Source organism: Vidua macroura, chromosome 5, assembly GCF_024509145.1.
Source record: "Vidua macroura isolate BioBank_ID:100142 chromosome 5, ASM2450914v1, whole genome shotgun sequence".
Taxonomy (NCBI): domain Eukaryota; kingdom Metazoa; phylum Chordata; class Aves; order Passeriformes; family Viduidae; genus Vidua; species Vidua macroura.
In genome coordinates, this window is record NC_071575.1 from 64,814,917 (window position 1) to 64,841,839 (window position 26,923).

The window sequence follows — 26,923 nt, forward strand, 5'->3', positions numbered from 1 at the left end:
AAAGCTAGATGCTGTTGACTTTGTGCAGTTGCATACCAGTTATACCATGTAATACTGGCTTGTCATCATTCTCTTCTTTATTGTATATTAAAGTAAATAGTAAAGCTATTCGCTTGAGAATAGCTCTGTCACAAATTCAAGTTGCTCCAGGCACCAATTTATACACTGGCCTTTTACACACACTTTTTTCTTTCTGTTTGTACAGGGTACAAGTTGGAGCAAGATGTGGATGTCTTTCCTGTTTTTCCTGTTAAAAAGTGTGTGTCCCCAGGTTAGCTCATCACCTGGGATCATTATGGGCCTTTAAGATCAGGAAATGAGGCACACTTAGGACTAAATTTTTGTTGCTGTCTGTTTTGAATAGCTTAATTTTTAAATGCAAAGTAAATAGAATAAGGGCAGACAGTAAGCAAGGCCCTAGGCTAACAATATGAACAAAGGCCTGAATAAACCAATGTATCTCATTATGTGTCATTTCCTGAAGACTTCTGAGATATGAGAATCTCCAATTTTCTCAAACTGTTGTTGAATTTGAAGTTGTAATAAATTGCCAGAATGTTACATGTAAAGATGGTAAAGATAAGGTGGCTACACCTAAGCAGAGGTGTAGGGCAAGAAGAATCTGTTTCCTTCTAATTTAGTCTCACAAAACATCTTTTTGCCTTTTTGTGAAGGTGAAGTAATAGCAATGAACATATTTAATTTAATTAGATAAGTTAAATCAATTACATAAATTTAATCAATTGCATTAGTTCAATTAGATTGACACAATCCAGTTGCTCCGTATTTACATATTCCATGAAATGAAGTATTACCAATTCAGAAACACTTAATTTATTTCTTTGTGATCTGGCCAGGAATTTAACTTTATTTACTATCTGACAGATCTCTTCAGCTGAACCATCACCTTAGGGCCTAGACCAGTGCTTGTTAATTGATCTCCAGCTTCCATGCAAGGTATAGTTGGGTGACAGACATTCCTCAGCAGAAAAACTGATGTAAGGAATTATTTATTCCTGCTCTCACTTAGCTCTCAGCTGTGCTTGTGTGGCCACCAGTGTGGCCAGCCTGTCAGTGGGTGACTAAAATGCCTCTACCAAGATGTGAGAAGGAAAAGCACTTAGCAGAATCGAGGTCCCAGAGGGGTATAAAGCAGCTCTTATGACACCTGAACCTTGGTTTACACCTCAGGACACTTGGGTCAACTGTATTAAACCAGAATTACTTTAACCTGGAAATAAATTGCATAAAACAATTGCCTATTGTAGGTGCTGCAAGGAGGAAAAAAAAGCAGAAAACTGGCAAATTATTTACAGTGAATGCACATCTCATTGAACTTGTTATGTGGCACCTACCTACTAAAAGTGAGGCTGTCAGCAGTTTGGGATCATAAGGGCTTTTCCCCCGCCCATTTTCAAAATGTGACTCTTCCATTCTAAAAATGTTGTCCTGTGAAATAAAAAAAATAAATTAAAATTTAAAAAAATGCAAAAAGAAGGTAAAAGCAACATTATTTGATTAAAGAAAACTAAGAAGTAATTTGAACTGTGTTCAAGGAGAGTGCAGTGTATGCGAGTCCTAGTGGGGTTTGTGGCTTCAGGGAAGTCAAATTGCATTGGGTGAGGATCTCCTAAAAGTGCCCATCTCCTAATTAGTTTGTGCTGAATCCTAGTCAAAGGCAAAAATACACATAAACAGCTTGTGTCTCTTCTGTTCCACTTTGCATATAATTTATTTTCATATTAATTTTCATGGGTTTATTGAATTCTTTTTGCTTTCACTGAGAATACATCTGAGTAACGGTAACTGAAGAAGCAGAAATTTGAAACTTTTATCTGAAAAAAAGATAAAATCTATTTTTTACTGACTATTATTTTCTGAAATGTGCCATCACTATAGGTTAGTACATAACATGATGCTAAATTCTGCTTTTCCTAGCCTGACTATATCCTCAAATTCAATTTCAATTGCATCAAGAAAGCTATTATTATTATTACTATTATTATTATTATTACTACTCAATACCTTGAGATGAAACTTTTAAAATATACAGGCTGAGAGCAAATCATAGGGGAATATAAACCAAGATTAAAAAGGGCTTCAGTCAACACCAAGTCAAATGAAGGTAAATAAATCCAAAGCAATGGGCTTTTCAGTACATTTAATTAATTTTAACTGGGGGACCAAGTCTGCCAATCAATTTGAATAGTATGTTTATCTTACATTTTGCACTGAGGATAAAACCAGAAGAACAGATGCTTTTTGCACAGAAGTCTTCAATATTCACTGAAGGCTTGTGAAGACCTCAGAAAAACCTTGGATTTCCATTTTCCACCTGCATTGTGGTTAATTTGCACTGACACTAATTAAGTCAAGGAGCCCCAAAGAGAAGAGATCGACCTCCACCTTGGAAGCAGCATCCTCCTTGGCTCCCTGCCTTCACTATATTGCTCATCCATACTGAACCCACGCATGGGCCAGGCTAGTGACCAAACTTCCAAATAGTGTTATTTTAAACCCACTGTGTCCATGATTCTGTAAGCCACAGACTACAGATTTTATTACAGGCTTGTTCAATTACATCACAGAAGCACGTATCTGAGTGCATTTATTACATATTTTCAAAAGCACGTGAGATGGATTTCACATTTCCTTCCATTCACTGAAGAAAAACACGAAGGGAGAATGAACTGTTAGGAGGATAGCCATCTATGGCTTACTGCACTGTAAGATAAAAAGGTTGGACACAACTTCGTGAAGTTTGATCCCAGAATTCAAGCACAATCTTCTAAGTCATGTTCTTGTACATGTAGCCTGCCTGACTATGTTTATACAGTCATCCTGTATCTGTAGTATCTGACACAGTATTAACATTTCTCTCTTTCTTATTGTCTTTCTTTCTGGTTCTTAGTAATCCAGACACATTCCTTGCTTCTCTCCAGTTTTCTGTCTTTGCTCCTTCTAACCAGAGATGAATAAATAACCAAACAGAAAAGCATTTCTGGAATTCTACTGTAGGGTCCATATCTAGATCTTGCACAATAAATAAACGTAGTAAATTGATGAGAATGCTAAACCTCAACTGCAATAATAGAAGATGGCACTAATGCTACAAGCCATTATTGAAAATGTTATTATCAATCTACATGTCTTGGCATTTGGCACAATCTTGGCATTTCTCCTTAACAGATGATAATTGCTCAACCTGCATACTAATTTATATCTGATAGGGCTACAGAGTCAGTGGCATGACAGTTAAAGCAGAATATATTCCCAAAATAATCCCATGTGTCATTGTAAGACAAATAGGAAACAGATGTGAAAAGTGATTTGGTGTAGGAAGGATCTGATTTTTGACTGTATTCTTCTGGCTTATGTCACTGTAACTCTACTGATATTGGTGTGTAGAAGGCAAGAACAAGCAGAGACCCAGGTCAACCTAAATCAGAGATGATCTACCCTTCTCCTTGTGTTTGTGGAATAAAACAACTGAAATAAGAGGCCTGAAAGGAAAATCCCACAGTGTTTTCACATTTCAGTTAAAAAGCAATGAAGAGACAAGTACTGAAAGTTTCCAAATTTATGAGTGAGTAATAATGACAATAAATACATCATTGTTAAGTGACAAATAAATGTATCATGGTTAGTCTGAGGCCCCAAGAGGTCTGATAAACATGCTGTAGGAAGTCTAACCCGTCACGAACAGGGCAACTTGCCCAAACAGCTTTTTGGGTGCTGAAATCAATCCACCTATATCTACAAACCAACAGAACATAAAGGCAACAGAGGAATAAAATCTTTTCTACATACCACCTGCCATTTTAAAAGCCTAGGAAGCAATATGACTTGTTATATGTATTTGATCACACTAGTGACTTGTCTGTGGCATTTCCACCCAAATTTCATCAGTCTGCCTGGAGATAGCAAAGAACAAGGCTCTGCTCAGAGATTTAGGGGGTCTTTGGATTATGTCAATGTGGCCCTCTTTTGTACAGCACAGACAAGAGCTGTCCGATGGAAAGAATGCACACTGTTTTCAGAAAAATTCTGATCAGCTAGTAATTTTGCTGCTTCTTGGGTTTTGCAGTTAATTGAATACAAAGAATGGTACTGCAGTGAGTCAGCAAATGCCTGAGCCATAGACAGCAAAACCCCCTCTGTATTAAACAAACGCTAAATGTTGCAAAGTTTTATGAGGGATATTACAGAATCAAGGACAGGAATTCATGACAAAGCAAGATTGCCAGGTGGGAGAAAAGTTTCAAGAAATGCAAAAAGAAAAAAAGAAAAACAAAATTCAAAGAAAGGTCTTTGTAACTCAGCAATTAGCCCAATTTATTGTCTAAACCCTTTCATCAGTTGCATTGGCATTCCAAAAGGATATTACAATGTACTTCAAACCTTTTTTACAGATCCTTGTAGCTAAAAACCTTGCTGTGGCATGTTTTATGGGTTATTAAACACTAAGTTTATATCTCATTGATGCTTCTTTATAATCCATAGTAAAACCACTGAAAATGAGATTGTTTAGGTCTTGAAATTCCACAAACCCATAAAGAGAACAACTGACTGCTGGATCATGGTATGACATTAATTGTTTCACCTAGTAAATGCCTTGCATTTGAGGAGATAATGCTTCTAGCTCCTTAAAACATATGTTTTTCTGTAGCAGACAGTGTCATAGATGGCAAGATTTAGCCAAAAAGAACTACAGTTCAGTCCTGGAAATGAAGGAAAGAATTGTTGTGATTCCCAACGTTCTGTCACTTCCAGGCCCCAGAGACTTGCTTCCAAACAGCTGAAATACTGAAACAATGTGTCACATCATGACACTGAGTGGTGACAAGACCTTGCTATCTGACTAGACATTTCTCATCTTGTTATTGATAAACTTCAGTCAGCCAGTGAGCCAATAAAACATAATGCTATATATACATAAACATAACAACTCTGTATCTATTTATACATATATATATATTTATACCCAGTATGATGACCTCTTAAACAATATTTTTGTATGTCTGCCTATACCTAACCCATCCAGTACTGTCTCCACATAACAAAGATAAGGGATATGACAAATTAGCTGTTATTGGTATATATATATATATATATATATATATATATATATATTATTTCCCAGTTTAGTACTACTGCCTTGCAGTAGTAGTACTGCCTTGCAGGTGAACATGTGGCCAGCGAGGATGCACTAACCTACCATCCTAAGTCTGGACAGCACTCACTGAATTGCTGAATTTCAGGGGGATTTTATTTCTGTAACTTTTCTGGTAATTCTCGCAGAAATCATCCCAGAACTGCAGAGCGTAATGCAGCAAAACCACTGCTGGTCAATAAACACAGTGCAAGCAAATGATCTGAATAGACTTTGTTGATGGACTGTCTACAGCTACTATGGAATTACTACTGGTTTAAATTATTAGGCATGGAATGACAGCAGTGAAGCCCCCCAGCCATTCTAGTGCAATGGAATGAACTCATAGCCTTACTCTTGTAACCCTCAAACCACAAATAGAAAGGAGTACATTTCCAGGGTATTTTTCAGGGACTAAATGATTTTCACAAGAAGCTGCTGAACAAGGAATGGTCCAGAAACATGCCATGTGCCAAGAGCCTTAGGAACTATCATAATTTTTGTTTAATAAAAAAAGTAGAGTTGGCCATAGCTGTGAGAATTTTTGATGTTGACATTCCTCTTACTATTTACACAGACTCTGCTGTGCTATGATGAAGTATGTCATAAAAGAAACTGATCAAGAAAAAAAAAAGAAGGTAAACCCCAAAAGTAACACTCCTGACTGAAAACCCCAGAAAAAAAAAATAGCTCCAAAGGATTTCCAGAGTGCCTGGAGTATAACAATGCATCTATTGTGCATTGGAGGACTTTAAAGCCAGTGGCAATGTCTCTTAATTGAGTAAGAAGTTGCTGGCATAGAAATATTTTGTTCTCTGTATTGTTCAGTATTGGAAAGTTCAAAAGGCAAAGCTCCACTTCCTACTCAAGGGAAAAAGACTCAGACTTGTTAAGGTTTGGATTTCTCCCCTCTACATAGAGGTATTAGTTGAGGTGGCTGAATTTGCTGCCCTGGTCACAGCAGAAGGCTACAGGTCCCTCTGAATGAGGAGTCAGAGCAGCTCAGAACTGCAGCTCCCAAGGGCGAGATCTCATCATTGACCACAGAGGAGCCTTCATATGAAGTTAGGTCTGAGCTAAGAATCTTTCTGAAATGAACACTGCAGAGGTAGCTGATTAGAGACACCTTAGAGACTTTTACAAAACAGAAACTTGATGATTTTGCTCTTTGGGTTTTTTTTTCCCTTTTTTTCTTTTTTTCTCCTGCCTTCCAATATATTAATACCAGTGAATTTTTGATTCACCTCTTGCCCATACAACTATCTGTGCACATATTAAATAACTACATCAAGGCTATTTCAGAGAGGCTTTTGAGCAAATTTCACTCTGTGAGAATTGATTTATTTATGAATTATGTTACTTTTTAAGAATAATTTTAAGTGAAACAACTGTGCAGGATATGGCTATGTTGTTATTGTTATTATATTTCCTACTTCACACTTAATCTATTGAGTCATGAAAACTGTTAAATATGAGGACTTTGGTTTCAGGTTTGGGAATCATGCTGTTACAGAACTTTTAATGAGAAACTTTTATTGAATTTATCCCCATGGAATGCTTAATTTTTAAAAAAGTGCAAGTGCAAATAAATATAATGTGAGAAATTATGCAAAAAATACAAATATTAAAACAAATGTAAATGTTGAGGCAAGTGGTAACCATTAGGGAAATAGGTGAAAAGTGATTGAAACAATAATGCAACTGCTTTAAATCATTAATTATTAGAAGAAAAAAAAAAAAGAAAAAAGAAAAAAGAAAATAAGTGCACACAGTGGGTTTCTGACTTTTCATCTTCAGGCTCCATGTGCTATAGGGTTTTACCTGCAACATCTGGAGGACACTGGACTCTGCAACACCTTTATTACATTTTGTTTTTCCAACTTGAGGCTTAGTGGAATTGAATTATGAAAATCAGTTTTAAAATCCTACAGGAAATCACTCTAAGTGACAGATCTTTAGTGAAACAGTGTTCCCAAAGAAAGGACTCTAGCTTCTGTAGGACCTGGAACTGAAACTTTCTGGGATGGCTGTGCTGTACTGTGCTAAAGGGCACAGAGAAGGAACTTTGTTGAGGAGTATTTACCTGCAAAACTGATCATGAGCTATGAAGATCTGCCCAGCTCTCCGTGCCTCCCACAGGCAGTTTGCTCAGTTTCCTGATCACTACAAGACCTCTCAAACAGTCCCTGCATTAATCTGTGTCCTCTTCTTCAGACTCAAGAGATATTCTTTCCTCTATATCTGTAGATATTCACTGGCATTTTGGTGCCTGAAAGTCTTATTTTTGAAATCAAAACAAAAGAGCTGCTGTGATCATAACCGGCTCCATGCTTCATTTCTGTAGATTAATGAAAGAAAAACAGGTTTCTGTTTCTTCTTTTATCCCTATACATCACTTCTACTGGAAAGTTTTCCTAGCTTCTGATCTTCAGAAGATGCCTTAAAATGCCGTAGACAATTCTGGAAAGCACAAGTTTTGAAAACCTGTCTCCCTAGACTGAATTTGGACAACTCACCCTCAATAACTGTCTTTCAGTCAATTATCAAACACCCCACATTACTTTGCTTTCTTCTGAAATTAAATCTATCAATATTTATTAATTTACCATATACCTTTGCAAGAAGGGAAATAGGGAAATGTTATCTATCTATCTATCTATCTATCTATCTATCTATCTAATTATAATCCACTGAATTTAATGAAAGGGAAATCAGCCAACTGGGCTGTTCAGGAACAGCTGGTTCAATCTATTCATTATTCCTAGCTCATGATCAGTAAGTGCTTCTGCTTCCGCCTGGGAGAGAAACCAAGTGCCAATGTCAAATGGTGAAGACTTGTTCACACCTGAACATACCCGTCTGCATACTAATATTGGTATTTATATTAATAATAGCCTCTTCCAAATTACTGTGCAACATATGTAAATAAAAGGGAGGGCAGGCACAGTCAAACCGAGCAGCTGTTCAAAAAAGATACGTATGTTTGTGAACTTGCTTTTGCAATACTTCACAAACTAAATTCACTAGACTTACCCGATTTTCATGCAACAGCTTTTTGGGTTTGGTTTTGTTTTTCCCTGATGATGTCATTTATCTATTTGCACCAATTTTAACTTTCTGCCCATTTTGGATAATGTGTTCTAATTCTACAGCAGATAAATAAGCAGAGATTAGTTTCACTGTAGCGTCATTATACTATTTATTGTGTTAGAAATTCCTGCAAGTATAGAGTGATTAGAAAAAAGAAAACAACTCAAAGCAAACCAAACACACAGTTAACGTGAATGACATGTTAACCTTGACTGATTAGTAAAGACACCAAAAATGTCATCCCAATGGCATACCAGACACTAGATACCATCAAGGATATTGAATAATTCTCTGAGGACACTGAGAATTAAATGCCTTTGTATTGCAACTTTCTGGGTTGTCAAGTGTAATACATCACCTAAGATGACTGTCTGGCTCATATAGGATGACCTCTGGAAATATAACCACCATACAACGACTGTCTGTTCTAGTCAAGTTGTTAAGTGGTCTGCATATGTAAGAAATAAGATATACCAACCTAAAACCAGTACACATAACTGAACTACATAACCTAAAAGTATCCATTCTTTAAGTGTTCTTATTCTTGCCCCTAACATATTTTCCATTAAAAACATTTGGAACAGATTCTAATTGCTTTAGCAGATTCTACTATTATGTTAAATAAATTATTGGGCCATACTCTATTACATGATTGTACAAGTTTTCTATAGTTATTTTTAGCATTCAAGACCACTTCTTTCCCCCTTTGTCTTCTGGATTTCCTGTATGTTATTAGACTGTGGTGAGGTCAGGCATCAGAGGAAATAACAGCAGTGCTGACTCCTAGACCCAATGTTTTATGAATTACTGAGCATCAGTGATGTAATGGCAATAAATCTAACCCAGCCTCAGTCTTGTGTCCTGTTGTAAATAAATGAAGTTAGCAAAGGTGTTATTTTATTCAAGAGCCTTCCTGATGCGAACAAAAATGTTTTCCCCAGGGGATTGTTTGTAAAATTGCTTCTGTAATTAGGGTGCTGTTTAACAAGAGAAGGGCTCTTCAGTTTTCCTGGGGGAACTTTCAGTCTGAGTCAAGGATATCTTATTTACAACACAAAAACAACTGCAAATTAGGGAAGCAACATACAGAAAGGACTTAGTCAAGTGGTATTAACATATAAGCATATGGCCAAGATTTTCTAATTTCCCAAGTGATTTTGCACACTCATAAGTTGGGCACCCAATTTAAAACTTGCTCAAGGGCTCTGATTTTCAGCAAATACTTTCCTGGGCAATTTAAAATTCTGATACTTGGAACTGTTAGTCACTTCTGAAAACGAAGGCATATGTCTGCACTGCTTTTTATCCTATCTGCCTTTTAATTCCCAGGAAGAAGTCTCTTATATGAACACATGACCTAAATTAAAGGTTTCAAAAATCTGACTGTAAATGAGTGACAGAATAAGGAGCAAGCCTAGAAAAATACAATTAATTCTTTCTCCCTAAAATAAGAGAGCATACTTTCAGACAATTTGTGCAAGTAACAAAGGGGCAGAGAAGTACATCACAGCACTATTAAGCTTTGTTTTTGTCTCTAAGATACTGCAACTGATTTGCAGCATTTCATGCAGAGGTGCCTATGAAGTATCAGATCTAGACCAGTGTTTGACACGTATTCAGATTTTTAAAAAGACATAAACAAAGTCTGAAATACAGAAGCTGAAATTCTGACCCTTTGGGCAATTTTGCTTTTCCTGAGGCAAAGCTTAGATCTGAAATCTCTGCAATAGGCACTTCTCTTCCTCTTTGTTCCCTCCACGTGCTTTCAGTGTTACAGCACCCAGACTTTCTGTAGCCTCATTTCATTTTTCTTCATTATCAAGTAATAATATCGTCAAATTTTAATAACTGGTATTGCATTAGAGAACAATGTATTTGAAAAGGTAACTTCTATTGTGCACATGGAGACATAACTAACAGTAGACATAATTATAACCTCTCTCTGTGACAAGTTGCAATTATTCCTCATGGTACTGTGTCTAAGAGCAATGCATTTCTCATACTGGTTGGGGGGTTTTATTAAAAAAGTCAAGAATGTTCGATATTCTTTTCCCAGTGCAACAAAAACTTCACTGACACAGTAACAGATGGATTTAAGTGGTTTTGATTCAAGGTGACTGAAAAAGTACATTAAAATTCACTGATTTTTTCACTATCTTTCCTTCTTTTCTAGCACCCAGGAGTCCCCAGAAGGTGAGAGAGTCAGTGACACTGGCAAGAATATTTGACACACTCAACTCATGTATCTATATATGTACATTCATAAATAGGACTGCACTGTGTCAGCAGGGCTAATCAGCATCCAACCAGGTAACCCAATTACTGATATTTATATTTTTGAAAAAGAAATGCAGCCTTTCATTTAACAGAACTTTGACTCCAAATCCTGGCTCATTATATAGTATGGTGTAGTGTAGTACAGTATAGTTTAGTATGGTTAGTACAGCATAATATAGATTGACTTTGTTGGTTAAAAAAATCTAACAAACACATCAACCGGGTTTTTTTTTTGGTTGTGTTTTTTTTGTTTGTTTGTTTTTTTTGTTTTGTTTTGTTTTTGTTTTTTGTTTTTTTTTGTTTTGTTTTGTTTTTGTTTTTGTTTTTTTTTTTTTTTTTTTTTTTTGTTTTGTTTTGTTTTTTTGTTTTTTTTGGTTTTTTTTTGACAAAGAAAGCTGGAATTCTGATTTCTTCATTTTTCACCCTCTACCACCAGATCACAGACATGGTGAGGAGTAGTCGTGGTCATGAACTGAGTTATGCAGGACCTGTGCTCTGCACAGGGTTAAGTACACTTAAAGCACTAAACACCACAGACTGGTGCCATTCCAGATGTGCTGAGATCCTGAGGCTTTCATGGGTATCTTCTCTGGCCCATTTCTTAGAGCTTCAGCATGGAGCCCACTGAAGTCACAGAAAGATTCCCTTCAAGTTCAGTGAACACCAGAGGAATCTTTCTCATATCCCTTGCCATGTTTACATGTTAACTCGAGGTCATGGCAAATCCTTCCAAATGAGTATGAATTAAAACAGTTGTTCTCCATCACTGTCAATTTAAAAGGTTTGAACTGATGAATATATGATTTCTAAACCTGCATCTATACCACCACCCTTCTGCTTTTTGTCATCATTAAAGTAATGGCAATAAACACTGAGAAGAAAAATCATGTGTGTTCTTAATCCATACCAGTTACTTGTTTTACAATGCAAGTTTCATTTGCATTTATTCAGATAAATGGTAAATGTTTAACTGCATTTAGCTGTTCATCTTAGAAATGTATAATTACACACAAACACATATATCCACAAACAAAAATAATAATCCCTGAAATATTAATCATCTCACCTGCTGTGCCAAATCACCCTTTTAATTTATTATTCATGAGCAAAGACACCTTTAGACAATGATCTGGGTTCTCTCCTCGGCAATGATTGTGCCACCCCAGTGAAAGCCAACAGAACTAAAGAACAAAGTCAGTTTTGGAGATTATCAAGAAGAACAAATATCAGAATGACCCATATGTTTTTTGCATATCCACAACTTAGGTATAACTTTTAAATTATTGGGTTGCTTCTTGTCTTAGTTTTACAACTAGACTGTTTCCTTGCTTTAATTTAGCCCTGGATCTGGAAATTTTGAACCTAATTGGTAGGTAAAAAACATATGCCTTGGTATTTATTTAATAAAATCTCAGACCATCTGCAAGATAATGCTGCTCAGTTTTCTATCACATTGGATGTAAACATTTCAACAGGAGAAGGTGTTTGTGCTGTTTGAGGCACCTTCTGAACTCTGCTAAGCTTATCTTCTCTTTAGAGACAAAACTTTGTTTACCTCAGATTTGAACACTGATTACAGGCCCCTGAGAAATAGGAGACAGTTTTTGAAACATTGTTAACCATAATTGGTTCCTGAAATGTAAATCCCTTGAAGGGGAAGAACTTAGAGATATGGCCTTGTAGGAAAAGTGACCAGAAACTTGGAAGGTGCTGGAGGATCTCTTGTAAGACAAATCTCACAGGGCCAGAAAGGTCCACTGGGGCCACACTGTGCATTTAGAGATGCACAGAAAACGTGTGGGAATGATGTGCATCTTTTCCCTTTCCCTTCCTTTTGTATGAAGGCATTAAAATTAACACAAATGGAATTTGAAACATAATAGCCCAGCTATCTTCCTGTTTCAGGAGGTGTTAGTGGTAGCAGAGAAGTTAAATCACAAGATCGGCATTTTATTCTCATATCAATAACCAAGCATCTTCCATTCAAAAGCCATTCAGTCCAGGCCACTCTCCTCTCATGTTTCAGTGTTTCTATTCAGCTAAAATAGACCAGAACAACTTGTGCACTTTATGCAAAGCTGTGTTCATGGTTTCCTTTTGTGTCTTTTCACAGAAAACAATTCCAGAAACAGTAGTGCAGTACATATTTAATAGATCAAATTCAAGGTATTAAAGTTGTGATTACTTTTTTTTTTTTTTTTTTTTTTAATGAATGATATCAATGCCCAGTAACAGTCAGAAAAAGCAAATTTCACACACAGAGTTTTTAGGAATGAAATAAAGAACAAAACCAACAGTGTCTTTATGCCTCTTTAAATGCATGGCACTCTTACATTTCAGTACTGCCTGAAGTTACAGTCCTCTAACTCAGAAAACATACCCATTGAAGGAAATAAGAAGAAAAGAAGAGTACTCTCAGTTTTTTTCCAAAAGGAGAAACTGGCAGGCAGAAGGTTTAAAATAAAATAAAGGGATGTTACTCCCATGTTGCAATTTGTAGGGCTTGGGATGCTGTGGATACTTAAAAGATATATGAGCTCAAGAAATGCCAGTACTAATTTATCAAAACCAAGTCATTGAAAAGCATTAAACACAGAGATTCCACGCCTGGTTCAGGAAATCCCTGAACAAGCAGTGCTGGAGCCTGGGAGACGATATCACTAAGCACTGCTGCCTGCTCGCCACTCATTCTCCTGGCTGACATTCATTATGGGACCCGGTGAGAACCAAGGTCCTGGGCTAAATGAGCCTTTGGTCTGAACAGATTGGACTGTTCTTATGAAATGAGGCAGAGAGAAATTAGGTAATTTAGCCAAGAAATCTATGCCAAAGCAAAAAGCTAATGTTCTAGTTCCTGAGCCTTGCCCAGTGCCATAAACAAAAGTATATAGTCCTGCCTCAAATCCCAGTCAAGCGAATGGCAACTGAGCTTACTCAGCACATGCAAAGCTATGCACAATGTGCCAAGTAAAATTGGTAAGGATCATTTGTGATGGGGAGAGTACATCAGCTTTTGTGCACAGTTAGCCTTTAGTCTCCCCGTGATTCCCAAGTAATATCTCTGTTGGGTTCCCCATGCATGGACAAATTGCCATATGCAAATTGCCACTTGTTTTCTATTCACTGGAGTTTTACAAAAACTAGCAGTGGAAGCAAAAAATCCCTCTCACAGATTTCCTGCTCTAAAGCAACTTAATTAACCAAACTATCATATAAATAAATATTTAAAAGAAGTTAAGTCATTTAGCTTAGAATAAAGATCAGAAAATACATACAACAATATTTCATAGAGACAACTTTGGGTTTTTTTTTCCCTGACTTCTATGATTTATATACATCCAGTGGAGATTGATGTGGCAATATTATTCTAAAAGTTACCATCACTTCCAATGCTTATTAAAATAATCTAATCTATTGAAACATATTGTAGGGAAGAAGAGCTGATATGTAATTATATCTTTCCCTAAACTGTTCTTTGATTTGGTTTCAGGATTCAAGGATCCACCCAGTTTTTGTGTTAATAGCCAGCACTGATGTCACTGGGAGAAACAGAACGGAAGATAGAGGTGGAGGTTGAATTTGAAGATAAATTTAATAAAAACATTAGAAACCACTGGATAAGAAATGCAAACAAACATCCAACAAGTCCACCTCTGGTTTCATAACTTCCTTACTTCTTGATGTATCATAATATCCTTCCTTTCCCCTTTTTAATCATGCAAACTAACAGCTGTCTTTTTAAATATTTTTAGACTCAACTTCAAGTGCCTCACTTGATACCATATGTCACACATTTCCTCTCTTTTTTTTTGCGAAATGGCTTCAGATAGAATGTTTTAACCTCATTTTCCTGCTGTCTGGATTTTGTCTGTTGGTATTCAGAAGCCTCCTTCTATCTCAAATGTCATTCATTTTAAGTCATCTCATCAAATTTTGGTCACAGGTTTTAAATTCTGCACTGTTAATCTTCTTAACCAATATAAGAAGTTAAAAACTCATTTATTCCAAATTGCACTATGATGAGGATACTCGCTTACAGAGCAGCTAAAGTAGAAGATTACTGGTGGAAAATTAATAACTGCAAATTGCAAATAGAAAATGAAGTAACAATAACAGGATGCAAAACAGACCAGGCTTGCTTACAGTGGCCATTTGTTTTCTTCTTTCTGCTGCATTCCCACCTTTCAACTGCTATCTACCTTGCCATCACATTAGTTTTCAGCTATTTATACAATATTCAGCATGAGGATTTGATCAACTGTCTTTGGTGACAATGTCTGTGGAAGAACCCCAAAGACTTCTAGTAGATTTACATGTCAAGAGTGAACCTTAAAATCTAAGTTTGACAGAATACCTAAGTCCATGTTGTTTTCGGATGGCTGGTGTGGATTGTTTAAGATGGACAATAATTTGCCTCAAGTATTGTACAATTAAATTGTAACTCAATTTTCATACTGTTTCCTGAGTTCTCTTCTTGGATGCAATATGTATAATTTTATTCTTTCTAGTTCAGAGAAATATAAATCAATATCCAGGAACTTTTCTGAAATGCACTGCTTCTGAGTGGCTGTCTCATTTTATTTTATTTTATTATTTTTATTTCATTAGTGTCTCAGGTGTTATGGTAGATGGGAAGGATAAGCACTGTTTCTAAAGATGCAGAATTCTCTACATTGTCTAAGGATAAGGCTGGATGACTATATGAACTGAGTATGTTTCAGGTGAATTAAATCAGGTAAAATAACTTCTACCCACTGAAATAAGCTGTAATCTAAGTCTGTAGGGAATAAATTGCCTTAACATCAAGAAAGAGCAAAATCTGGAACACTTCCAATCCTCCAACATACTTCCCTGCTGCCATCTATTCATCTTTCTCACTTTCTTTTTCCTTCCATTTCAAGACCTGTGTTCTCTGGCACCATAAGCAACCCCAAATCTCTCTCCTTTAGCTGTTCAGAGTGCCCTGCCTGTGATGCTGCCTATGGAGAGTCTACAAAACTCAAAACTAAGTTGCTCTTTTGAAGCATCTAAATGCTGAAAATTGTCAGTGTCAGTTTTACTTCACATATATGAGCAATCTCCCTGAAAACATTGAAATAATTTACTCAAGTTCCTTCTGAATGAGGTTTTGAGACTGCTTTTTATAAAAGCACCTTACTGGACACTTAATTACATAGGTAATTAATGCTCTAATTCGACATTGGCACATAAAGCCTAATGCTAGCTCTACAGGAAACAGAAAGTAGTCAGTGATGACAGTGCATCAGAGATTCAGCTTTAAAGGCAACTTTAAAAGCAGATATGCAGCACTCATATTCATTGTCTCCAATTGTTCACTGAAATATCTTGAAAAAATATTGCCATCTCTTTTTAATAAAATAACCTGAAAGTTTAGCTATTGCAATTAAATTCAGTATGATGGTTCATTCATTCATCTATGTAATGAGAGTGGTAGCTTTTTATACTTTTTGTTAGATCTCATCTCACCTCTTACCAGATGGCTACTACATTTAAAATCCTCCTTACATTAAACACAAACCTTCAAATCCAACCTTTTTTTCCCCTCTGTTCAACAAACTGGCTTCTACTACAACATCATTTCTGCTTTTTAGGTGAAGACTTTGGGTGCAGTTGCAGCTGCTGTTGCAGTTTATCACACCCTTTTTTTGGAAATTTACTTTAGTCTCGTGAGCCTGGAGAAGACCAAGTGATTTAGAAGCAGAAGTCCCAATAGAGAAAAAAACAGGTAGGGAAGCTTGGGTGACTCACCACAGGTATTTAACTACTGCCCCAGTTTAAGTCTTGCAGTAATTGAAATCCTAGTTAGCCCCAAAGTATATTGCTTTTATCTCTTTGGGAAGTTTTAGAAGGGTTAATTCTGGATTTTTTTCTGACCACACTGCTTACTACTCAGAAAAACAAAAAAGAAACAAATTCTAGGAATAAGTTTAAAGAATACCCCTCTTCTTTTTGGGAACTTTACCTCCAAAGAAATAATTCTGCACTGGGATTTGATTCCTCTTATTCAAATGGGTCATGTGTCAGTGGGTCATTGCTCCATATAAGTAAGATGCCAGGCTTTTTGTAAGCAACTGAAATCTTTAGCTTTCTTTATGTTCTTCTATTATCTGTTTTAAAGTATTTCCTTATTTATTATCTTTAATACCCCATGAAATACACTGATTGTAAAAATAATATCTAAGTCACTAAATGTTATCTAAACTACTTACTACAATGTCAGCTAAAAGAAAGCATATTTTTAAGGGATTCTGTATCAACTTTTTACAAAAAAAAATAGCATATATTTTCCTTTATTTTCTTTTAGGCCTCTCTTGAAGACTTTTATTTTGTGATTCTGATATGTGACTGTTTTTTTTAATGTCAGGAAAGTACCTTGAGTTAAAAAATTTATTGTGCTATAATCTTTGTACAGCAAGATTTAGCATTTCTGCATTAACCATCCTTTACACTGTAGTCTTACTATCTCCCTTCGAGGTAATCCTTTTTACAGAGGGTCATGGCTTTTCACTGTCTGTATGAAAACACATTTGCACAAAGAAATAAAAGCCAAATCCACAAACCTACAAATGACAAGCAGAAAGGGCTTGTATTCCAGCTTGCTTGCCTGCAAAATCCTTTGAAAGGCTAAACAGCCTTTTCAGGGCAAGCCCTAATCTGCAGACTTGTATCCCTATGTTTGAATGTAATGAGATTCCAGTAAACACATGCACTCTGTGTCACAGTGAGCTCAGTTTAAAAGCAGCTTATTTTCAGCTACTTTCAAGCAGCTAAGACCAGATCTGAAATGCTACTTTAACTGAAATGAGAATATCTGTGAAGGGATTTGCACTGAATTTGTAAGAATTCATTCACAAGTTTCCTTATGGACAAGCCTAAAGTCATGCAGAGAGCTCTTTCACAATCAAAGCTTCCACTTCATTGTCCAAATTCTCATGTTTTAGTTTCCTTTCTTGCCTGAGGTTCAACAAAGTCAACTTTATCCATTAATTTTCTGTTTATCCTCACCAGTCTTTTAAAGAATACTTAAATCTTGTACTTGAGTCTGAATCATTGACTATTATATTATACCTGTTGGAAGAATGTGGCCTTTTTCTATGTTAAAAAGCAGTAATTTTATTTTGAAGCCAGGCTGAATGGGAATCTGAGCAACTTGATCCAATGGAAGGTGCCATGGCATGGGAGTTGGAACCAGATGATATTTAACACCCCTTCCAACCCAAACCATTTTATGATAAATGATACCCAATCTTTCCGTATTCTAAATTCAGTATAAGTTTCACAGATTTTTAGTTAGGAATCAAAATTAATGGTCTAGACTATACTCTACAGACTTCAAGGGATTTGTTCTTTGGTAAGTATTCCAGAAAAAGACCCCTGGTACAGAAACAGTAAGTTGATGAAGACTTACTTTTTCATTACTCTCATACTTAAATAATGAAATGAGATCCCTGTTTCTTAACAAAAGATGATGAAATGCATAAACAGAAAGGTTTGCTAAAACAGAATAAAATAAATTGTTATTCAGAGTCAATGAAGTTAAGCACCTCAAACAACTATAATTAGATTAAATATGCCACCATGGCTATTGTTGATATATCACCTTCATGACCATTGATGCTTAGCCAAACAAAAAATGAAACTTGGATCAAGTAAAAGGAAAAAACCCAGTGCTATTGCTCTGCAATTTTCTGCTGTTTGACACATGGTTTGTATTGTAGGTGCACAAATATCCCTTATGAAACCCTTTGCAAGCTTGTAAATAAACACTGGCCACACAGAATAATGTTGATTTATACAAATGGCAAATGTTTTCAGGTTTTATGCTGGTTCCATATTTCAAAGAAGCTGGAAGTATAGATGAAATTATCAGAGTCACTGCTTTGAAAAAGTAATCAATGCCATTTGTTTTTCTGATTACTGCTTTGTAATTAAAACACTTACTGGTTTGTAATTAAAAAAAAAAAAAGAAAAAAAAAGAAAGAAAGAAAAAAAAAAAAAACAAACAAACAAACAAAAAAAAAAAAAAAAAAAAAAAAAAAAAAAAAAAAAAAAAAAACAAACCTCTCATACCGCAGGGCAAAAGAATTCACTGGAAGATAATCTTACTATCTTACACTGTTTGTTTTCTAATTCCTCTCCTCTCTTAGACTGTTTGTTTTCTAATCCTCCTTCAAAAGCTGTCTCCTGGTTTGGAACCAGGCTGAATCAATCAGTATATTTTTTACTGTGCCAGAGGTAAAAATCTGTATTATCTGAGAAGCTACAGCACAGAGAACTGACCAATTCTATGAGAATCGAAATATTCAGACTTTTTTCACTCCTACATATGGTAACTTCCTGTAGGCTTGGCCCATAAGTGTGCAGAGGGGCATCTAAAGATTATCTGGCAGACAAATAGTTCCACCACTTCTAGTTACCTTCTGTGGGGACTCTTTTTGGCCCAGGGACACAGGACCATTTTCACATTACAATGATTGAAGCTTCAACTTTTAAGAAATCTGAATTGCAGACAGCAAAACCAATTAAGGCCAAACGACTTGCCCTGGGCAGAAGCCTGAGAACTAGAGAAGAACCCCGAACACTGTTGTTATCCTCAACCAAAATGTGCAGCAGTTTTCCATATCACCGATAAGAAGGTGCCACCACTGTTAATTATCTCACTGGCATAAAAAAAAAAAAAAAAAATCAGAACATGAAAAGATTTCTGTTGCGAATTTTTCGTGTTTCCTTTCCTGCTGCTAATACTTTCAGAGCTGATACTTTCCGTCTTGTGAGTAAAGCTTTCTGCAGCATAACACATATTTCTTTTTTTTATTTCTTTTCTGTTTCATCAGAAGACATAATTAGGCAAAACATTTAAAGAGTAAACTTAAGGTATGTTAATAATATCACTGCCTGGAGCAAAGCCAATGTTTCAGGAGGACAGCAGAGATCTGAACTTTACATCTTCTTGCTTACATATGAAAAGGTCTCAGATGAAGGATCTATTTATCTAAAGGATTGTTTCTCTTTAAACAAAGAATAAAAAAGCAGAATGTACTGTTTGATTTGTATTTGTCACTGCCAGTTTACATAATGCTAAGAAATTATTTTTTAAGTCAAAATCTGTCACTGATGTGGCCCATGTCATATTTCTACTTTAAGAGGTGGTGAAAAATGTTTATATCCACATCAAGCCGCTTGCTCAACTTTTCTAGTGTGGTTTATATTAAATACAGAAGAAGGCAGCAACTTAGTAATCCCTGAAAGCATCCTTGGGATGAGTCAGACTGCACTGTTAGCAAAACTCAAGTCATTTGGTAGCAGGTTTTAACTCCATGTAGCAGCAGATGTGTGAAAAAGACCAAGTGAATTTTAATACTTCTCTCATCAGAATGCTGCTACTTGAGCTTTGCACTTATGCAGCACATGGAACATCACTGTGTTAATTTTGACATTCCATTTCTCTTCATCAGTCTTGTCACTGTTCTTTTTAACACGTATCAGCTTTACTCTACATGTAAGAATAACCAAGATTGTTTTATGCTTAATAGCAAATGGATACATCTTCAAGTCCTCTGAGCAATAACATTATATATTTACATGCCTGATATTCTGCACATATAATAATTACTACAAGACTGATATTTAATTTACTTAATTAATTTCATTGGGAAGGCATGTTTGAAGCTATGTTGCTGAAGGATTCCTCCAAGGTAACCATTTAACAGCTAAGTAACCTTTGATTACTTGCCATAATGATACACATCTAAGACAGATATTGTTATACTGTGACATCTGAGCACTTTAACCTAAAGGTATTTATTATCAATCCCATGCAAGATTCATTATGTATCATATTTCATTAATGGAGAGTATTGTGTTCTCATCTGATTATGTACTTGCAAACATTTATTAATATATCTCTCTGAATGTGACCATGTTGCAACTTGGAGGAATCCATAGATTTTCATAAATCAGGAAGCATTTCTTAACTAAACTATACACAATCATACAGGAGAGAAGTTGTATGACAGTTCTTCTGGACCTAGCTGATATGAGCTCTAAATAGGAAATTGCATAGGGATGGACAATGTGTACAATTACAATTAGCAGTGCAAGATTTGAAACTGAAATAATTAAAATGTAAATTAATGCTGCACTGCAAGAATCACTAGTTGTGATTTATATCACTACAGGTGAGAAGACAGTCCAGACTTGTAGATGACTGCAAATGTACACAAATTAAAATAGATTAGATGACATAGCAATTCATCACCAATTCTAACAGGCGTGAATTCATCATGATAATATTTATTTATTCTGCACAATACTACTTTTTAGCTAAGTTTTCCAATGGTGACTGTTTTTTTCATCCAAATGTTTCTCACATTATTTTTGACTCACTGAGATACAGAAAAAAATATTTTTAAAAACAAAGCTTTTTTTCTGGGAAAAAATAAAAACAACCATATGTGAATTGTCTACAGCAAGTAACACAGAAGCTGAAAAGAAAGAAAAAGCAGGCATTAACTAGTCTTTCCTTGAGTTCCCAAGAAATGTTGCAAAGTTACTCACCCTTTTCCAATGAAATGAGTTAGGAAATAAACTAATTTACTCCAAATCCACAGAGGCATTAACGAGTCAGAGGAATATCTTTCATCTGAGTCAGGTCATACTCATTACATTATTTTTCTTACATGAATGAGGGAGAGGTGAAGGAAGGAACAGAAGGGCACAGAACACTTCTCTCACAGGAACGATGTTTGAGGGAAGATGCAGAGATTCTATATGGCTCATGCTCAGGAGCTCCAAGAGAAGCCGGCACGTTTCCAGACTTACCAAGTGCCATAAACAGAAAACAAGTTGTTACAAGATATGCAAGCAGGAACTCAGCATGAATGGAAGAGTAAACAATTCTTTTTCTAAGTGACTTCCAGTGGGTTTATTCTTAGATTTTGAGAACAGAAAGAGTTGCTGCAATCACTTAGTCTGATTTCCAGCATCACACAAGCTGTAGGCATATGGGACAAGCACAAATATTTAAAACACTACCTGTTTCACAACTATTCTTTATCTCCCACAGCATTTCAGCCGTAAATTGATTAACTCTTTGTGGCAGAAGATATATGGACTAATGTAAAAGGGAGATAATTATTTATGTCTATACACTGCTTTTGTATCTGTTATATTTAGATAATTCGGTGCAAAGTCCCATGTTCCTTCCCTGCACAAAACACAGTGTCTGTCTAAGCCATGACATGTTCCTTAAACTGCATTTTCTTCCTGCTCTGAGGTAGTAGTGCAGCAATCAAACATACATCCCTGTACATGGTGTCTATACTCACAAAAGCATTGTTTAAAGAAGGATGAAGGATTTTTTCTCTTATAAGACTTTCGAGATCTTGATGTAACTGACTGTTAGTTTATTTGTGTAATCTTATGCCAGCAAAACATGCAAAAAAGATGAAAGGTTGTATGTATACTGGCAAGGAAATATATTCTTCATTCTTTGTAAGGGTATTTAGCAAAGTTACAAAGTGTACAGTTAGTAAATTATATCTGCTCTTGTTTTGCAGAGATCCTTCTTCTTCCAGCCATCTTCTCTCTGTGTCTGGCATATATGGGACTAATTCTTATTCACTTTCTTACATGATTCAGTAATTTTTTTCCTTAGGAAGGAAAGTACTAACTACTAGTCAAATACATACTGTTTTCTTACTGGACTATGGAGTAGTGGAATTTTATGATTTAAATTAATTTAGATGGCAACAAATTTAAGACAGTCCTTGTATAACAGGGTAGAGAAGAGACTCAGTTTTAAAATCTTCTAAAGGTAAGGAAGCATCTGGAAAGTATTATGAAGGCTTTTTTTAGTATCAACATGAGTCTGCAAATAAAAGTGAGGATGGTCGAGATAGCAGGAGAAGAACAATTATTTCCTGTTCCACCAGGCAACTGCTGGAAATACCTTTGTCTTGCTGTTTACTCACAGAAATAGCAGTTTCACCTGCAGTTGCTTTGCTTTTTATCAAAAAAGAGGTAAGATTTAATCATTGTGGAGAAGCCACTTTTGTCATGCCAACTGCAGCTGCTGGTGAAAGAAAGAGATGTCTAAGGGACTTGAAAGCACACCAAAGCAGCCTTCCATTGGAAAAAATGACTTTTCTTTCATGAATCTGTTTGAAAGCTTCTACATCCATGAGTGTTCTCATTTTTCCTTTGGGGAAATTCCCCCTTTTTTGGGAATTCTGAATCAGTGAGAGTCTTACGGTCAGATGCAACATCAGAAACAGGTTTTGACGAGATCAGGCATGAATGTCTCCATCACTGCTGACGAGGCTGTGCCATGGCCATACTCAGCCTCCCTGGGCCCTTGCTGAGTCTAACTGCAGGCCAGTCACCATGGCAGTGTACCATTAAACTCATATAATGTGAACATGCAGAAACTATGAATATTAGGTTGGTCTGAAAGCATGGGAAAAGGCAGTGCTTTCAGACTCACATGTCTCTGAGAGTTAAATATATCACACAGACTTTAAAAAATGCCTGAAAGGCACTCCACAGCATGCCAGCTGTCATAAAATTTTAGGCAAAGACCGGTGAAATTAGTTCACCAATAAGGCCTTCATTAGATTCTCATGTCTGAGTATTTAATATAACTGGCTAGTTTGATGTTCAGCATTTCACAACACTGTGGTCTGTATGTGGAGCATCACCCACAGCTAAAACCTTGTGCATTGTGACCTTGGCTGTTTAAGGATTATTTGACAAGATATTGGTACTGAGCTACAAAAATAACACAGTCACTTCCTTCAGTGGTAGAAATCACATTTATCATTCTTCTTCATAAGGTCAGCCCCTGTCAACTGGAGCCTTGTGACGTGAATCCCACAATGAATAATGCTGCTTTGATGCTCATCTATCCAAACCTGAGCTCGGTAACTCCTTCTTTCAGTTTTGTTTCCTCCTGTGCCTCTATATCAAGAAATAATTCTTTTTATAAGTAATTTCCTCAGTTAAGTCAGTCTATGCTATAAGCTGGCTTTCCACTGTTTTTATGACATTGGTTTCCCAACAGATGGTGGTTTGTTATTTTATTTTTTTCTCCCCATATTGGTCAAGAGATCAAAGGATTTAGCCATACTTGTCTTTTGTTTCAAGAGGTGTGTGGATGAAATTTTGCATATGTTGCATGACTCTGAAGTTGGGTTAATGTTTTCAATTGTTACTCTAACAAGACCCAAATGCTGAACTTCTGTGTTACTAGAAACATTATAGGCTCTGTTGATGAGCCAACATAATATTCCCACCCAGAAAATTGGATCGACATCTTAGTATGATTGCCATACCTCTTAAAAGTACAATCTATGTCTGTAATGAATTAGGAAAACTGTATAATCTCATGGTAAAGTAAGGTAACCATGTGTCAGTGGGAATATTTACATTATGGGAATAAATAATTCATTATAACATCCTTTAACTGATAGGAGAAATAATGAACATCCAAATGCAAACAGTGGGTGTATTTTCAGCTCCTCTGGTAGTCATCGCTAAAGTTAATTTCCTTAAAGTAGTCACAAAATTCTGAGTAATACTTCTAACAGTGATAGAAATTAAAGCATTTTTTCCCTGTGACTGTAAAAAGGAAAAGTGCACCTCAGTTTTAGCTACTCCAGGGTAAGTCATAGGGAACTCCACTGAAGACAAATAGTTCTAGAAAAAAACCACCCCATACTTTCAAAGAATAAATTAAACACAGATCCTAAGAGGGTCTTTAACTTGAATCACTCATTATCAGAGCATATTCAAAGTTACCCGTGGTTTTAAGACATGGACTCACAAGACAACACATCACATGTGGTATCAGTGAAAGTCCACCCAGTGGTTCTGCATGTGCACATGTGCACGCTCCGTTCCACAAATTTACTTCCATGGAGGTCTCTCTCTATCTCAGTCTTTTTTTCTCCCCTCCAGCAACATAAACAAAAGTTTTCCCACAGTACTGAGACTTATTTCTTTGAACCTAATGAATATGTCGACTGGCTTTGGTTTCTTATTCATGGAAGCCATTCAGCTGTGGCACACTGTATACAGCTCTCCACTGTAATCAACCAGCACTGCTCAGCCACCAAGGACGAAAGCCATGTACAGTGAGGGAACAATGGTCTCCTCAGTTATCTCACTGGAAGCGTTCTACTGCAGAGATTCCTCTCATTACGTGGCTGGGGCTTCAAATTTGACACTATTACTCACACTGGACTCTTTCTGCATTGGGAAAATGTAAAAAAAAAAAAAAGTCTATGTTATCAATTACTTTGTTAGAGTTGTTTTTTTCCCAACAGTGCAGGACAGGATGCAGTATCTTGCCAATTCCAAGCTTCCTTTTGTCCCACTGCATACCTATAGAGATCAGACCAGATCCACAGAAACACCAACACTGTCTCCAGACCATATCCTTACTAGTTCTCCCTCATCTCAGACTTTTATTTGGTACAATTAAAACAAAACTCTAGAATGCTGGAAAATCACTTGCAGGGTGACTTCCACTTACATTTTCTTTAAAAGATCTGTATAAAGTAATATTAAATTAATATTGTTCTGGAGTTTGTTTTTCTGTTTGGTTTGGCTTGGTTTCTTAAGAATAAATTGGGAGGTCTGCCATAGCAATTTGGATATATTTATTAAGTCCTAAACAAAAGTTAGTTTCTGAATAACTGAAATGATCAGACTTGAATAGTGATTAGAGTTTCATTGGTGGTTTCTGCTGTGCAACAAATGGCCCTTGCAGTTGTAAATTCTATGTCTTTGTTCTGTTTCTCATCATATCTTATACCTCTTCTCAGTATGACTTATTAAAGAACTGTGCTTCCATTTTACCCTGAGCCATCTAGACTGAGGAATAAAGGTGAAGAAGTAAAATAGCCACCACACTGCTCTCACTTGTGTTAGTTTAAAACTTGATTTCATTTCCTGCATGTAAATGTTCAACCTGTAAATCTCAGAGTAAGCCGCAGACATAATTACAGGCTTTGTCACTTTAGACATAAATATATTCCAAATTGCTTAGGTGTAATTATGAAATATGCAAGGGCAGGACTGGATGCATTAAATGACAGCTGAAAACCTACAATGTTCATATTTCCTGTCAGTGATTAAAGCATGACCCCTTTGCTAAATACTTCACTTCCAAAAATGGTATTTGTACCGCATGTGAATTTTAAGATACTGAGCCACATCCTTTGCATACTTATGATTTGGAATATCCCTATTCTTACAAATACACCTTTAAATAGGAAAATGGAAGGTCAAATGGATCAGCTAGTTGTCAAGCATTCATCTGTCAAAAAGGCACATCCTCCTTAATTGAATATACCAGGATAAAAAACAGTGGCTGCATATTTAATTTATCATACTTTCATTGTGGTTTTTACATTAACAGTTTAGTATGCATTATCATTTTTATTAGGAAATAGATTCTTATCTTGATAAAATAAGATACTTGGGGGGAAAAAAAATTCAAAATTTTTGGGTTTTGTGTCCCACTTTGCTGAAGATGAAATATCCACTGCAGTTCTGTAGATTTTCCCAACAGTGAGGGGTAGGAAAGATGTCAGCCATTGCTGCCACGTGTGCTATGCAGTTGAGAGAAGTTTACTTCATAAATTAAACTATTCCGACAGCTAAATTATCGCATAAAGCCTAATAGTCCTACTTTAAAGGATCTGCTCTGGAAATAAATGCTTATTGGAAATATATTTTGCTTGGGGATGACAAGATGAAGTTTTGAAAAATCTGAGTTTTCCTGGTTTAACTTCTCTTTTAGCAAAGCAAGTGTTCAAAATACAGCTAAAGTCAAAGGAGATCTGCAGTGTATTCAAAGACAGGTGTTCATTAATAATAGCATTTAACCATGAACCTGATTAATATTTGTTTACAAAGGGATTTATGGAGTTTTTCAAAAAGTCTTTTAAATGGGAATCAAGTTACTTCTTTATGCTGACCTTCTAATTCTGTAACTTTATCACATGATAATGCAATGTAATGAGAGGTACCATTCAGGACGTAGCAGTCAGACTGTAAGAAATGTGTGCTTCTGCATGATGGTGCTTAAAAGCATGTAGACCTTCCAGCAACATATCCTGGTTTCCTTACTGAAATATTTGTCAGACCTTACCAGAACAACTTATTCACTTAGATTGTCATATGAGAAAGGACTGTCATGTTGTATGCTCTATCCTTCTACTCCTCTGGTAAATGTTAAATTTGGTCATTGAAAAGTTAACATATCACATGCCTTCCCAAACAGTGCCATAATGAATTATAGCTTGGAAAAAGAATTATATGCTAGATATAGCTACATATAATTGTATATAAAACTATATACTTAAAATATGCTAGGAA

At 36.0% G+C, this 26,923-nt stretch overlaps 1 protein-coding gene across 1 annotated transcript in view; it reads right to left on the reverse strand.

Annotated features, from left to right (window-relative positions):
* The window catches only part of SEMA3A (semaphorin 3A), a 166,058-nt gene that overhangs the window by 66,417 nt on the left and 72,718 nt on the right, over window positions 1-26,923 (reverse strand). The window contains exon 5 of the mRNA XM_053977966.1: window positions 1,356-1,449. Within this exon, the coding sequence (XP_053833941.1) occupies window positions 1,356-1,449 (94 nt within the window). The remainder of the gene's footprint in view (window positions 1-1,355; window positions 1,450-26,923) is intronic.